Raw genomic sequence first — 14,923 nt, 5'->3', positions numbered from 1 at the left:
AGAAAAATGAAAGTTTACAATTTTTTTTATAAAGTTATATATTATTTATTTTTATATTGACAAGCAGCCTCAGAGCAAAAAACATATAAGCATATATTTTAACCCCTTAGGAATGCAGCTATTTTGCGCCAAAAGGACACAGTGGGGCAGATTTACTACTGTGTTTGGGTCTAGAATGTTCCAAAAAATGTGCCAAATTATGGCTCAAATTGTTGCAATTTTGATACTTGTAGCTCATTAGATACTTTTTAAAAGTGTATCGAAAAGGTGGCACGTTTAGCGGGTAAGGAGGTCTGGTTTAAAGGAAAGATGAGTGGCTTAGACTGCGCCAATGTGTACCAAAATGTGCCAAAAAGCTGGCACAAAATTCTGGCATAAAATAAGCCTAATCAAAGGTGGAATAATGAATAAAAATGTATCTAACAAGTCATGCAAGATGCCACAAAATGATCATACAGCATGCACCACTATAAATTTAGCGCATTTTGTGACTGCCTGGTCTAAGTTTACGCTGTATAACGATTAAACAAATTTAATATATTTGGGCCAGTGTGTTTTTTTTAATTATTATTATTATTACTTGCTTTCACTGAGCCCTACATTTTTAATTTTTACACTGACGTAGCTGTATGAGGGCTTGTTTTTTTGTGTGGGACAAGTTGTTATCCTTTAATGACACCATTTTGGGGTAATATTTTTTGGAGGGTGAAAAAAACAGCAATCCCGCCATTGTTTTTTGGGTTTTGTTTTTACGACGTTCTCCATGCGGTATAATTCACATGTTAACTTTATTTTGCGGGTCATTACAGTTAAGGAGGTACCAAATTTATGTGGTCTCTTTATGTATATTGTTAATCAGTTTTTGACATAAAAGTTAATAGTTCTGTATTGCAGCGTAGTGTAAAACTGACAGGCAGCCTTCTGACCGTTCCAGTCCAGCTGGTTTCACTGCACACACCGCGTGATCTCGCTGTGAATGACAGTACAGCGTGATCTCGCGAGATCACGCTGTGCTGTTACTTACTCACACATTAACTTTACAGAAGTGTCTTGAGAGTGAAAAGACATTGCCTCAAGCCAGGATACAATGTCTATTCACACTTCTGACACTTCGGTAAAGTTTCTGTGGGACTTAAATCACAGCACAGTGTGATCTTGCGAGATCACACTGTGCTGTGTGAGTAAGTCCCACAGAAACTTTACCGAAGTGTCGGGAGTGTGAATAGACATTGTATCCTGGCTTGAGGCAATGTCTATCCACCCTCAAGACACTTCGATATGTGTGAGTAAGTGACAGCACAGCGAGATCTTGCTGTGTGTGCAGTGAAACCAGCTGGGCTGGAACGATGAGAAGTGTATGATGCTGATTGGTCACTGATTGGTCAGCGTCATACACTTCTCTTTACAACGCCCAGTTGGTAAAAAGTTAAAACACGCCCAGTTGTCTATTAAGAAACTAATTAGCATAAGTCTAAAATCGATCATAACTTGCTCAAAATTGATTATTTTTCAAAATAAAAAACAGTGTTATCTACATTACAGCGACGATCAGATTATGTAGGAGATATGACACATAATCTGGTGACAGAGCCTCTTTAAAATGAGTGGGGGGGGGGGTGGTGAGACATACAATGTCAATGGGCACCTAGATGAGATAGGTTGTAAGTTGTTTGGAGAAAAATCGAGGGCAATATATGGACCTATTTATAAACTGTTAAGTAGATACGTCAGATAAAATTGTTATTGTTCAGAGTTCCTCTAATTTCTACATTTGTCTCTTTGATCTAAATGAACAAAAAAAATTCTCCTAGGGTATTTATCCTTTTTTCTTTTGGATGAACTGAGTTTATTATAATTAAAGGAGTTGTATGGTATATAGCCCATAGATAAGGGGGTGCTGTTCCTGGATGAGAATCTTAGACACATTTTTAACAATCTATTCTTTATATTACCATCTAGCTATTGTGTGTATGTGTATTATTCTCAAGGTCTTTACATATCACATGCAAGTACATAGTGCAAGTCATAATTATCATAACTTTATTTGCCAACATAACCCTCAATGTAGGGCTTACTTTCAGTTTTCAGTACCAGGGGAGATATCAGGTAATGATGACACTAGTGGAAGAGGTATCATTTCTTGCAGTGGGGGTCAATTAGTTGACACTCTTATTACATTTAGTACTGTTAAATAATTACTTTAACCACTGCACTAATTTAAAACATTTGATGGTTGGTTTAGTTTGTAAAAAAATTTTTTAAACCAGTAGTGGTTAACGTATCACATTATGGCGGCATCAGAGAAGCTCCTTACTCTATTCCATTCAGTGTGCCATGTACCTCATTTGCCAGGGAGCTCCAGAGATGAAAGAAGGGCTACATGGTGAGCATCTGAGGACCACATGTGACCCCCAGACCTCCAGTTGCCTACTACTGCTTTAAATTATTGTTGGAAAATCAAATTGTGAGACTGACGGTTCCTAATAAAAGGTCTTATTTCCCACTAACAACTAGTAACAAAAAATGGAGCTAGAACTTTCAGAATACATCCCCTGTTTAGATTTTATAAGGCTTTTCTGACAAAAAAAATGTAATTTCCTTTGCTTTGTACCCGAGAGCAAGCATGAAAGTCACCGCAGGGCTGCAAGGACAAGCTTATGAACCGCAGTATAAAGTCCCCAGTGTTTATACAATCTAAAGCATTGAGGAAATATGGGAAACGACTATTTCTCTCTGGAGAGAGATTTGCTCCATTTTACACTAACTGTTTGTATGCTATGTTCTTGTATATTCAGTTGCTGTCATTTTGCCATCATTTTAGAATCTGTTTTTTATGTCAGCTCATATATCACAGTAAGCAGAACTGCTACATATTTATTGCTTTACTAAATTCATGCCTCCCGGCTGTGCCATATTTAATCTCCGCTTGTGTGAAAGCAAAATAAATGCTGAATTATTTTTTTATTGGTTTTCTCAACTGAGTATTCTGGAAAAATACAAGCTATTCATGTTTCCTAGCTTCATTTTTTCTAGTGCAGCAAGTCTTCTACAGTAACTGGACATAATTCAGTAATCTGTGTAATATCTATTATATGTTTACGTTATGTATATATTTAGTGTTTCATTTGGCAATAATAGACATAAATAGGTCATTAAATTGGTATTAACTTCATGTTGATCATGTATATTGTGTTGCTTAAAAACAGGGTTATGTCATAATGGTTACTCTCATGTTATTTTAATTTATTTGCTTAAAAAGTCTTTAAGTATTGTCTTGATTTATTACCAAGCTTTAAAAAGAGAGCCAATCCAGTCCAGGGTATCAAATGGTACTGATGATACAAATGGTATGCAGTGTAATATATTATTATATCACTGATGATGAATTTATTAATTGCTCTGATTTATAAAAAACTATTTTTATATATGACCTGGAAATTCTTAGTTAATATTCCCCATTCAGAACTCTCATCTATTAGCAAGAGCAGAGAGCAGCTACAAAGAACGTCTCTCACTCTGGAGGACCCAGTATGTCCATGTATTTCACAGGCATCCTAGTGATTTCAATGAGAACTGTGTAATGCTTCATTTTACCTGACGGTGGTGCTGTAGGGTAATTAAACAATTGCTGTCAGATTGTCACAGAGATTATAGTTGGCCTGTGATGAATTTATTGTTAGGGGAGAGGCTGCACACACAAAGACAAACATTCAAGTTTATTTTTATCATAAATTATTAGCAAAAAATGACTGCCAATACCTAGGGCAGTCCGTCATGTAGGAAAGCAAGGATGAAAAGCGTAAAAAGATCTTCAATCAAAATGCTATATCTAGGAAAGTATAGATCACCAGAAAGAAGGTGACATGTTGTTTTCTGGACATCTACATCAGTGTGATTCTCTTGTACTGCAGCCCACCCTTATTTAAGCGAATGTGGCTGAGCTGCAGTACCAGACAAAAACTTCAATATGGATGGCCATCCCATATATATGGCCATTCCATGACCATCCTGCTGATCATTAGGTAAACCAAGGGTCGGAACACCATGGCCTATCCCATACATAGACCATCAATGTTATACAGCGGAAAACCCCTGCAAACTAACTTACTCATTTTGGACATTTTATGACCTTGTCCTTTGGAATAGACAATTAAACTTGTACCTGTAGGGGATGAGAAAAAGAATGATCAGAAACAAGCTAGATGTATACTATCACAGAAATCATGAACTTGTCATTGAGAAACCTAAAAAAACACAAACCCACGGGTCACGGCACAACATTCTTGAGAAATACTATTACGAGTCAAGAACAACTTGATTGCACTATTTAGCAATGTATACATAAAAAGTATATGAAGTACATTTTAAATATGTATATAGTGCAATATTCTTCATTCTTCTGTCTTTTCAGCTGTGTCACAGATTATATGAAGTTATGACCAAGTTAGGAGAACAGCATGCTGATAAAGCATTTACCATTCAAGGTGCTCCAAGGTAGGTAACTGTAAGTCAAATGATGATGATGAGTATTATTTCTAATGATCAGCCTCAGTTTTACATCCCTGGTATATGAATAAGGAAGATAAAGGCAATTTGTGACAAGGACTTTAAGCATCTGTTATTCAGTGCATCTCTGTCATCAGAAACTCTACAATTTGGAGCCGCCATAGATAACTATAACCTGCAAACACAGCAAACAATCACAAAGCAAAAATAAACAACCCCTTTCAAAATGTGGCTGTCGGGATGATCAAATGATTGTCCCTATTCAAGCAGCCAGATGCATGCGTCGCCTGTCGCTCAGTTCATTCCGAGGAACGGGGCCCCATTCTGGTGATCAGTGGGGGTCCCAGCGGTCAGACCCCCACCGATCAGCATGTATCACCTATCCTGTGGTTAAGAGATAACTTTTAAATACACTGTGGTAAGAAACTTTAAGTTGAGTTTTTCAATGGCTTTTGTTGTGTTAAGTGACACATTATCAAGCTGCAGCAAGTTATCAGGATCAAGTTAAAAAAGCATTAAGAGGTTAAAATGCCTCTATCGCCTGATATGTGCACTTTCTTCGTGAATCAGCAGTGGAGGTGCTAACCCTGACCTGAATTGTAGGTATATACAATTTGCCATTCACTGTATTCTGTTTACATTATACTGGAAAAAAAATTATACCATGTGTCATCGGACGTTGTATTCTTTCCTATAAGCTTCTAGGGGAAAATATCTATGTATTACAGCGCCATATATACAGCAGCACATCAAGTACACTACCTGCAGTAGTCACTTGGAAAAAAAATAAAACAATAATATACAGTAATAATATACAGTAGTTAAAGTGTGATCATGGTGGATCGCTTTAAGTCAAGGATAAAGTAGCAAGCCAATAAGGTTTTGGTGGAATTATCTATTTAATGTCTTATTAGACTTTGTAGTTGCCTCGTGAATAGAAAGGATACATTTTAACTAAAAATAATTTTGTTTCTTTAATACTGCCACAGAACACGATGGTGAGTGCTTTGGCTTACCTCCTAGGTCCTAGATTGAATGTCCAGCTCTCAGTCATGCTGAATGAACTTCAATAGATTAGTGATGCCCTATTACCCTACTAGTATACGTTTTCTAATCATATATTTATATAATGCAAAGCCTAGTTTTTATGATGAACATTCCCATACTGCAGAATAATTTCCTTCATAAATCAATATAAAACTTTTACTTTCGTCTGTTTCAGTGATTCTGGTCCACTACGCATTGCGAAGACCCCATCTCCACCTGAAGAGGTTCCACAGATACCTAGTCCATTAGCAAGTCCTAACCACACATTAGCACCTGCATCCCCTGCACCAGCAAGGCCGAAATCTCCCTCACAGGTATGTAGAGATCATACTGCAGAAATAAGACTATGAAGGTACTTTTTCCTGCTTTATATATAAAAATAAATCTTCACTTATACTATTTATTAACTTCATAGTGCACTTGCTAATAATATGTGAATATGCTGCATCAGGGCTCGGAGCTCTTTTCTTGTATTATAGAGCTCCAATGTCATGTTTCCATTGCATACATGTCAAAAGTTCAGTTGCCTGTGTTCACCACTAGAGGGGCACTTTATAGGGAGCAATAGGATCTGCACACAGAGTCTTCTACTGATCACAATATAAAGTGAAGACAAACAAGCCACTTTAGAAGCGGCAATGGGTCATTGAACTTTTGACATGTATGCAATGGGAACAGAGCAATAGTGTTAGATAATATAAATGGTGCTCCAAGGACTGATAAAGCACATTAGCAAACATAATATTGTCATGTGCGCTATGCTGTTGAAGAATATTTAATATATAAACAATCCTATGTAAATGTCTATTAATAAATAGTATTAAATATGTCAGAAATACACGATCTGTTCAATAGTATGTGGACATCTGACCAACACATCTATGTGAGCTTGATGGACATCTCATAACAAAACCATGGATGTTAATATGGAGTTGGTGCCCCTTTTGCAGCTATAACAGCCTCCATACTTCTGGGGAGGCATTCCATTGGATGTTGGAGTTTGTCTGAAGAAATTTCTGCTAGTTCAGCATTTATGAGGTTACACAATGATGTTGAACGAGAAGTTCTTGCTTGCCATTGGTGTTCCAATTCATCCCAAAGGTGTTCAATAGGGTTGAGGTCAAAGCTCTGTACAGGTCACTCGAGTTTGTCCACATCAAACCAAGTTTTCATGGACCTCACTTTATATAAAGGGCACATGCTGAAACAGAAAACAACCTTCCCCCAAACTTTTGCCACAAATCAAGTATTCAATTGTCTAAAATGTCCCTGTATGCTGTAGCATTAACATTATCCTTCACTGTAAATAAGTAGCTTAGGCCGACCCCTGAGAAACAACAACCCCAGATCATTATTTCTCCCCCACCAAATTTTACAGCAAAGACTATGCATTCCAGTAAACCCAGATTCGTCCATCAGATTGCCAGATAGTGAAACGTGATTCATTACTGCAGGGAACACGTTTCCCTTGCTTCAGTGTCCAGTGGTGGCGTGCTTTACAACACTTCAGCTGAAGGTTGGCATTGTGCATGATTATCTTAGGCTCGTGTGCAGCTGATCGACCATGAAAACCCATTTCATGACGCTCACAGTTCTTGTGATCAGAAATTTTACAAACTGATTTGTGGCAAAGGTAGCAATGGAGATTGTATGACTGTGTGCTTGATTAAATGTACCTGTTTGTGATGGGTGTGGCTGCAACACGTAAACTCAATAATTAGCTGTGTTGTCCACATACTTATGGCCAAATAGTGTTCCCTGGTTACAAAACAGTGTTGTGATATTAGCACACAATCACATTACTATAAAAGATCTGTCACACAACTACTATTACAACTCTTTTTCTGTATAAATACTGTTCTGTATATTGTGTAATTTGGTATTTTTCCCTTATATGTGATATTGTGTTTTTCATTTCTAAGTTTACTGAATTCGTTTTGGGAGTTACCACAGTACCATAGCGAAAAATTAAATCATTTTTAACAGTAATTGATATATAAATGTAGCAATATGCTGCGGGACATTTACCTCTTGTACTGATTTTCAGTAGTGGCAGATTGCATTTCATAGACACGGAGACTGCATCCGGCTATGAAGCTGCTCATAGAACTAGATAAATATAAATACATAGAATCACGCATTGTACTATATATTAATTTTACCTTTGTGAGTTATATTTTATGTGCTGCTTGTTAATGACATTTATATTTCTCATGCGGACCAGATGTTTGTGCAAATGAGCTGCAGTCCGGTTAAATTCTAAATAACTTGCTATGTGACACAGTTATGCTTCAATACTTTAAAGGCTATGTAAACCTTTGAACACTTTTTTTTATTAATAAAACAACATATCATGGTGTTTTAAGCAACTTTTTAATTGTTTTTTTTATAAAAAAGGAAATTTTTACTTTTTGAGATACAGCTTTAATGTATCTTGGATACATAGAAGCTGTATCTGAACTTAGATGTGATTGATAACAGCTTGATCAGACACACGCAGGACCCACTGTCACCGAAGCCATCAGTCCCCCTGACCTAACGGATTTTGGATTGAGCGCAAGATACAGGTTTTATGTATTCAGGATACATAAAAGCTGTATCTCAAAAAGTAAAACTTTTTTTTTATAAATAAAAAAAACAATATAAAGTTGCTTAATAACGCTCTAGGACATACTATTATGTCAAGGTAAGTGCATTGTTCGCTGTCCATGACATAATAGTGTGTCATGCATTAAACAGAGCGCAGTTCGCGCTGGGCGCATTCATGAGCTGTGATAGCTGCTGTTTCCGACAGCAGGCTATCACAGCGCAATGTGTCGGGACCAATTGAGATGGTCCCGCCTTCACAATCGCCGCTATTGGTTAGTCAGTGACTAACTGTCCAATAGCGGCGATCGTTGTCTAAACTTCCTCTCCTTGACATCAGTTCCTGCCGCACCCGCCCTGAACGTCTCTGTTGGAGTTAAAGGCGTTCAGAGCGGTTGTGTGCAGAAAGAGAGAGCGAAAAAGTAAAAAAAAGTTACAAAAATTATTTTCTGCTTTCCACTACCCACTTCATCCACTACCCACTCCTGTTCCCTTGCTCCTTATGTTCCCCCCACGTTTTTGGTCAGTGATCTCCTATCATTGACCACTTCTTAGTCTTCAGGACCAAATTTCTTAGTCCCTGGGGATTACTTTTTTATTTTTTTCTTTATAAAATATATAAAACAAAAAAATATATAAAAATGTAAAAATCAAACAAAAAAAAAGTTAGTTTAGACAATTTAACTGGTTAGTTTAGTATTAGGGTAAGTTAGTGTCAGGGAACTATCAAAAAGCGTAGTTAGGTATAACGTCAGGGAATTTAGCGTCAGGAATCCATCACCGTAGTTAGGTTTAGCATTAGGGATCCATCACCTTAGTTAGGTTTAGCGTCAGGGAAGTTCACATAAAATCTAGTTGGGTTTAGCGTCAGGCACCCATCACCGTAGTTAGGTTTAGCGTCAGGGAAGTTCGGAATAATCTAGATAGGTTTATTGTCAGGGAACCGTCACCGTAGTTAGGTTTAGCATTAGGGAAGTTCACATAAAATCTAGTTAGATTTAGTGTTAGGAACCCTCGCCCTAGTTAGTTTTAGTGTCAGGGAAGTCCACGTGTTCTCTAAAAAAAAAAAAAAACACGCTTTTGTTCTAGTTTAGGTAGCAGCCTATTGCTCCCAGTTAGGGATTTATTTATTTTTTGCTGTATACATTTTGTCTAAGCATAACAAACATGTCCCAAAGGACATTTACTGCCGAAGAGGCGTATTCATTTCTTGCCTCCGATACAGACTCGTCGGATGGTTTTATTTTTCGACCTCCTCATCCAGTGATGAAGAGGAGGGACCCCCTAGAATACGCCCCGGGATCACCACCACAGTTGAAACCACCGAGACAAGTGACCCGCAACAATTGATACCCCTGAGCGAAGTGATCCTATTTGGTTGCCCACACCAGACGATTATGAACCCAAAATCCCTAAGTACACGGGCAGCCCAGGAATCAAATTTAACACGGCAGGGCTCAGTGAGATGGACTTTTTCAAGTTCTTTTTCACTGATGAGTTTATGGAGCTTATGGTGTCCCAGACAAATTTATATGCCCAACAGTATATCCCCAAGAATCCCACATCATTTTATGCCCAATCCCACAGGTGGACTCCTGTAGACGCACCAGAGTTGGGCAAGTTCTGGGGACTGCTCTTGAACATGGAGCTTCTGAAAAGCCATCCATTAGGTTCTACTGGAGCACAGACATCTTATACCACACCCCGATGTCCTGCATGGCCATCTCCAGGATGCGTTATGAGGCAATATTTCGCTTCTTACATTATGCTGATAATGAGCAGTGCCCATCCCGAGATGACCAGCGTTTTGACCGTTTGTAAAAACTAAGACCCCTATTGTAATGACGGGGGGTGGGGAGACAGACAAGTGAGCCCTAATCTACCCGCCACTCAGTCCCTGCCTACTTGCAACGACCCGCCCTAGGCGACGGGGTACAACTGGGCGACGGTCCCTACGCTCAATAAGTGCACGACAGGCAAACAGAGAAGGGTACACAGAGCTAGGGGGAGAAAGGGGCAGTAGCCCACGGCAACACCGTGAGCAACAAGAGAAGTAAACAAGCCGAGTCAAACCAGGAGTGTACGAGGTACCAAACGCAGAGCAGGAGAGTAGTCAGCAAGCCGGGGTCAATATGAAGCAAGGACAATAGTACAAGAAGCTGCAGCAGGGCCAGGAAACCAAACTAAAAGAATCACAAGCAAAGGAGGAACAGGAAAGGCAGGTATAAATAGACAGAGGGCGGGAGCTAGCTCCGTCTGGCCAGGCTGTGATAGGTTCTCCCACTCCTAAGCCTGCCACCCTGAGTGGTGGAAGATGGAGTCAGTCTCACAGACATAGAAGCAGGTGCAGACTTATTATCTATGGGCGTTAACCCCGAAGCTGTGCCTGGCAGATCCTTTACACCTATTAGTACATTTCAGTGCCCGGTTTGCCCAAGCATACACCCCCGAGAAGTGTATTTCTTTTTAAGAGTCCCTGGTACATTTTAAAGGGAGGCTTCAGTTCCGCCAGTACCTGCCGATTAAGAGGGCAAGGTATGACGTGAAGATGTATAAGCTGTGCGAGAGTGCTTCAGGGTATACTTACAAATTTAGGATATATGAAGGGAAGGACACCAGTATTCAGCCCCCAGAATGCCCCCCCTTTACTGGGAGTTAACGCCAAAATTGTGTGGGATTTGGTGCACCCACTTCTGGACCAGTGTTACCACCTCTATCTGGATAATTTTTATACCAGCGTCCCTCTCTTCAAGTGCCTTGCTTCCAGAAGTACTGTGGCATGCGGCACTGCTAGAAAAAATCTGAGAGGCCTAAGACACTGCTTGGGCAAACACTCATAAGGGGTGAGAGCAGGGCACAATCCAGCAGCAATATATTGTGTGTCAAATACAAGGATAAGAGAGATGTCCTTGTATTGAAAACAATACATGGCAACACCAGTACCCATGTACTAGTAAAGAGACCCCCAAGCCAGACTGCATCCTGGACTACAGTAGGTACATGGGAGGGGTGGACTTGTCAGATCAAGTCCTGAAGCCCTACAGCGCCATGCGGAAATCGAGGGTGTGGTATAAGAAGCTGGCCGTGCACATCATACAGATAGCATAGTACAATGCGTAAGTGCTACGTCGATGTGCAGGCTAGAGGGGAACTTTCCTGGCATGTCAAGAGGTGGTTATCAAGAACCTAATTTTTAGGGACCAGGAAGAGGGGGCACCCAGTACTTCTGGAGGTAAGGCCACATGCATAGTATCAGGGCAACACTTTCCAGGAGAAGTTCCCCAAACTGGTGGGAAGGGAAAGACTCAAAAGAGGTGCAGAGTCTGCTATAAAACGGGGATAAGGAAGGTCACAATATATCAATGTGACACGTGTCCCGAAAAACCAGGGCTCTGCATGGAAGATTGTTTTAAAATTTACCATGCATTCCTTGATTTTTAATTTACCCTAAAGCACTCTGCACAGCTTATCCACCTATCCCCCTCCTTTCCCTTTTGAGCCCTGCCATGTGCCCAGGCAGCAGATGTCAGCCACAAATAGGGTATTGCCATACCCGGGAGAACCCACATTAGAATTTATGGGGTGTATGTCTCCGGTGGCACATGTTGGGCACAATATATTGGACGCTGAAATGGCATATATGTATAGAAACTTGCAAATCTCATTCTGCACCAACTGCTGCGCATTACCTTTTACACATAACTATGGGGTCAAAATGCTCACTACACCTCTAGATGAATGCCTTAAGGGGTGTCGTTTTTAAATAGGGTCACTTCTAGGGGGTTTCAACTGTACTGGTACCTCAGGGATTTGTCATACATGACTTAGCACCAGAAAAGCTCCAGTAGGCCAAATGTAGTACTTCCCTTCTGAGCCCTCCCATGGGCCCAAACGGCAGTTTATCACTTGTTGATATCACTCAGGAGAAGTTGGGCAACAACATGGGGTATTTTTTTCCTTGTGAAAATAAGACATTTTGATCAAAAATGACATCTTTTTGAAAAAATTAAGTTTTCTTTATTTCGCAGCCCAATTCAAATACGTGCTGTGAAAAAACTGTGGGGTCAAAATGGTCACAACAAGCATAAATGAATTCATTGAGGGGTGTAGTTTCCAAAATGGAGTCACTTCTGGTGGATTTCCATTGATCTGATACGACATGGCACCCGAAAACCAATACAGCAAAATCTGCACTCCAAAGAACACAAATCGCTCCTTCCCTTCTGAGCCCTCCCATGGGCCCAAACGGCAGTTTATCACCACAAATCGGGTATTGCTGCACTCAGGAGAAGTTGGGCAACAACATGGAGTATTTTTTTTCTTGTGAAAATAAGACATTTTGAGCAAAAAGGACATCTTATTGGAAAAAATGTAATTTTTTTATTTTACAGCCCAATTCAAATACTTGCTGTGAAAAAACTGTGAGGTCAAAATGGTCACAACAACCATAAATTAATTCGTTGAGGGGTGTAGTTTTCAAAATGGGGTCACTTTTGTGGGATTTCTACTGTTTTGGCACGACAACCTTTTGGCCTGTGTTTTAGTCCACGAGCACACTAGAGCCACATGTGGGACATTTCTAAAAACTCCAGAATCTGTACAATACATGTTTAGTAGTGTTTCTCTGGTAAAACCTTCTGTGTTACAGAAAAAAATGGAATACAATTGAATTTCTTCATGAAAAATTTAATTTGCAAATTACACCTCCACTTTGCTTTAATTCCTGTGAAACACCTAAAGGGTTAAGAAACTTTCTAAATGCTGTTTTGAATACTTTGAAGGGTCTCGTTTTTAAAATGGGGTATTTTATGGGGGTTTCTAATACATAGGCCCCTCAAAGCTACTTCAGAACCGAACAGGTACCTTAGAAAAAAGGCTTTTGAAATTTTATTGAAAATATGAGAAATTGCTGTTTATGTTCTAAGCCTTGTAACGTCCCAGAAAAATAAAAGAATGTTCAAAAAATTATGCCAATCTAATTTAGACATTTGGTAAATGTTAATTAGTAACTATTTTGTGTGGTATAACCATGTGCCATACAAGCAGGTACATTTAAATTCAGGAAAATTCATATTTTTCAAAATTTTCTGTAAATTTTGCTATTTTTCACAAATAAACACTGAATGTATCAACCAAATTTTACCACAAACATAAAGCCCAATGTGTCACGAGAAAACAATTTCAGAATTGCTTGGATAGGAAAAAGTATTCCGATGTCTTCACCACATAAAGTGAAATATGTCAGATTTGAAAAATGGGCTATGAGCCTTAAGGTCCAAACTAGGCTGTGTCCTTAAGGGGTTAAAATACCATGATCCAGTATTTTATTATTTTTTATTAAAAAAAAGTGTTCAAAGGTTTACATAGCCTTTAATGCTGCAAACAAAGGGTATAATACTTTTCAGATTTTTTTATGGATTACATTTAAAGGGGATTTCTGAGGAAAATATTTAAATTCAACCCAAAATGCCTACCTTTTCTTCATTGTTCCCTATTTGAGTTCTCCGCCACATCTATCCACACACCAACATGATGCTCATCATGTGAGTGACCAGCTAATCACAATTCATTGCAGTGATGTATTGACCATAGTAACGTCACTATAGCGGGCAGTGACTTACCAGCACACATTTGTCCTGTGTTGTCTTTATGGATGCAGATATGTACATAGAGATTGAACAGGGGACCTAAACAATGGTGGTGGTGGTGGTGGAATTGTAAGGAATTCTAAAGTTAAAAATATTCAAACATCTATTGTTTTAGCATTCTGGGCACAATTATTATTATTATTTTTGTACAGAAAATGGGTAAATATGGTATATTTTCCGGTTTGAAGTTTGAAGATTTACTACAAATAGGCTGATTCAGATCTTGGGAATTTCAGTGTTGAACTGTAGAATATTTATATATATATACAGTGGAGGAAATAAGTATTTGATCCCTTGCTGATTTTGTACGTTTGCCCACTGTCAAAGTCATGAGCAGTCTAGAATTTTTAGGCTAGGTTAATTTTACCAGTGAGAGATAGATTATATGAAAAAAAAAAAAGAAAATCCCACAGTTGTAATGACGGGGGGTAGGGAAACGGACAAGTGAGCCCTAGTCTACCCGCCACTCTGTCCCTGCCTACTAGCAACGACCCGCCCTAGGCGACGGGGTACAACTGGGCGGCGGTCCCTGCGCTCAGTTAGTGCACGACAAAAATACAAGGGAATACAAGCAAGGGAAAGGGGCAGTTGCCCACGGCAACACCGTGAGCAACCAGAGTGGTGAACGAGCCGAGTCAAGCCAGGAGTGTGCGAGGTACCAAACGAAGAGCAGAAGAGTAGTCAGTAAGCCAGGGTCTGTATGGAGCAGGATCAAAATAGAAGGAGCTGTAGCTGGGCCAGGAAACCACACGAAAAGAATCACAAGCACCGAGGGACAGGAAGGGCAGGCTTAAATAGACTGAGGGCGGGAGCTAGCTGAGTCTGGCCAGGTTGTGATAGGCTCTCCCACTCCTAAGCCTGCCAGCCTGAATGGTGGAAGCTGGAGTCAGTCTCAGGGATGTAGATTCAGGTGCTGACTGATTAATTATGGGAGTTAACCCCGAAGCTGTGCCTGGCAGATCCTTTACAATAGTCAAAATTATATATATTTATTTGCATTGTGCACAGAGAAATAAGTATTTGATCCCCTACCAACCATTAAGAGTTCAGCCTCCTCCAGACCAATTACACGCTCCAAATCAACTTGGTTTCTGCATTATAGACAGCTTTCTTACATGGTCACCTGTATAAAAGAC

At 39.6% G+C, this 14,923-nt stretch overlaps 1 protein-coding gene across 1 annotated transcript in view; it reads left to right on the top strand.

Annotated features, from left to right (window-relative positions):
* The window catches only part of AMPH (amphiphysin), a 241,956-nt gene that overhangs the window by 148,042 nt on the left and 78,991 nt on the right, over nucleotides 1-14,923 (top strand). The window contains exons 9-10 of the mRNA XM_075826928.1: nucleotides 4,412-4,494; nucleotides 5,729-5,867. Coding sequence (XP_075683043.1) covers nucleotides 4,412-4,494; nucleotides 5,729-5,867 — 222 coding nt within the window. The remainder of the gene's footprint in view (nucleotides 1-4,411; nucleotides 4,495-5,728; nucleotides 5,868-14,923) is intronic.

Source organism: Rhinoderma darwinii, chromosome 5, assembly GCF_050947455.1.
Source record: "Rhinoderma darwinii isolate aRhiDar2 chromosome 5, aRhiDar2.hap1, whole genome shotgun sequence".
NCBI classification, from domain to species: domain Eukaryota; kingdom Metazoa; phylum Chordata; class Amphibia; order Anura; family Rhinodermatidae; genus Rhinoderma; species Rhinoderma darwinii.
Note: the sequence above shows the minus strand (reverse complement) of the source record. Positions and strands in the feature narration are given on the sequence as shown.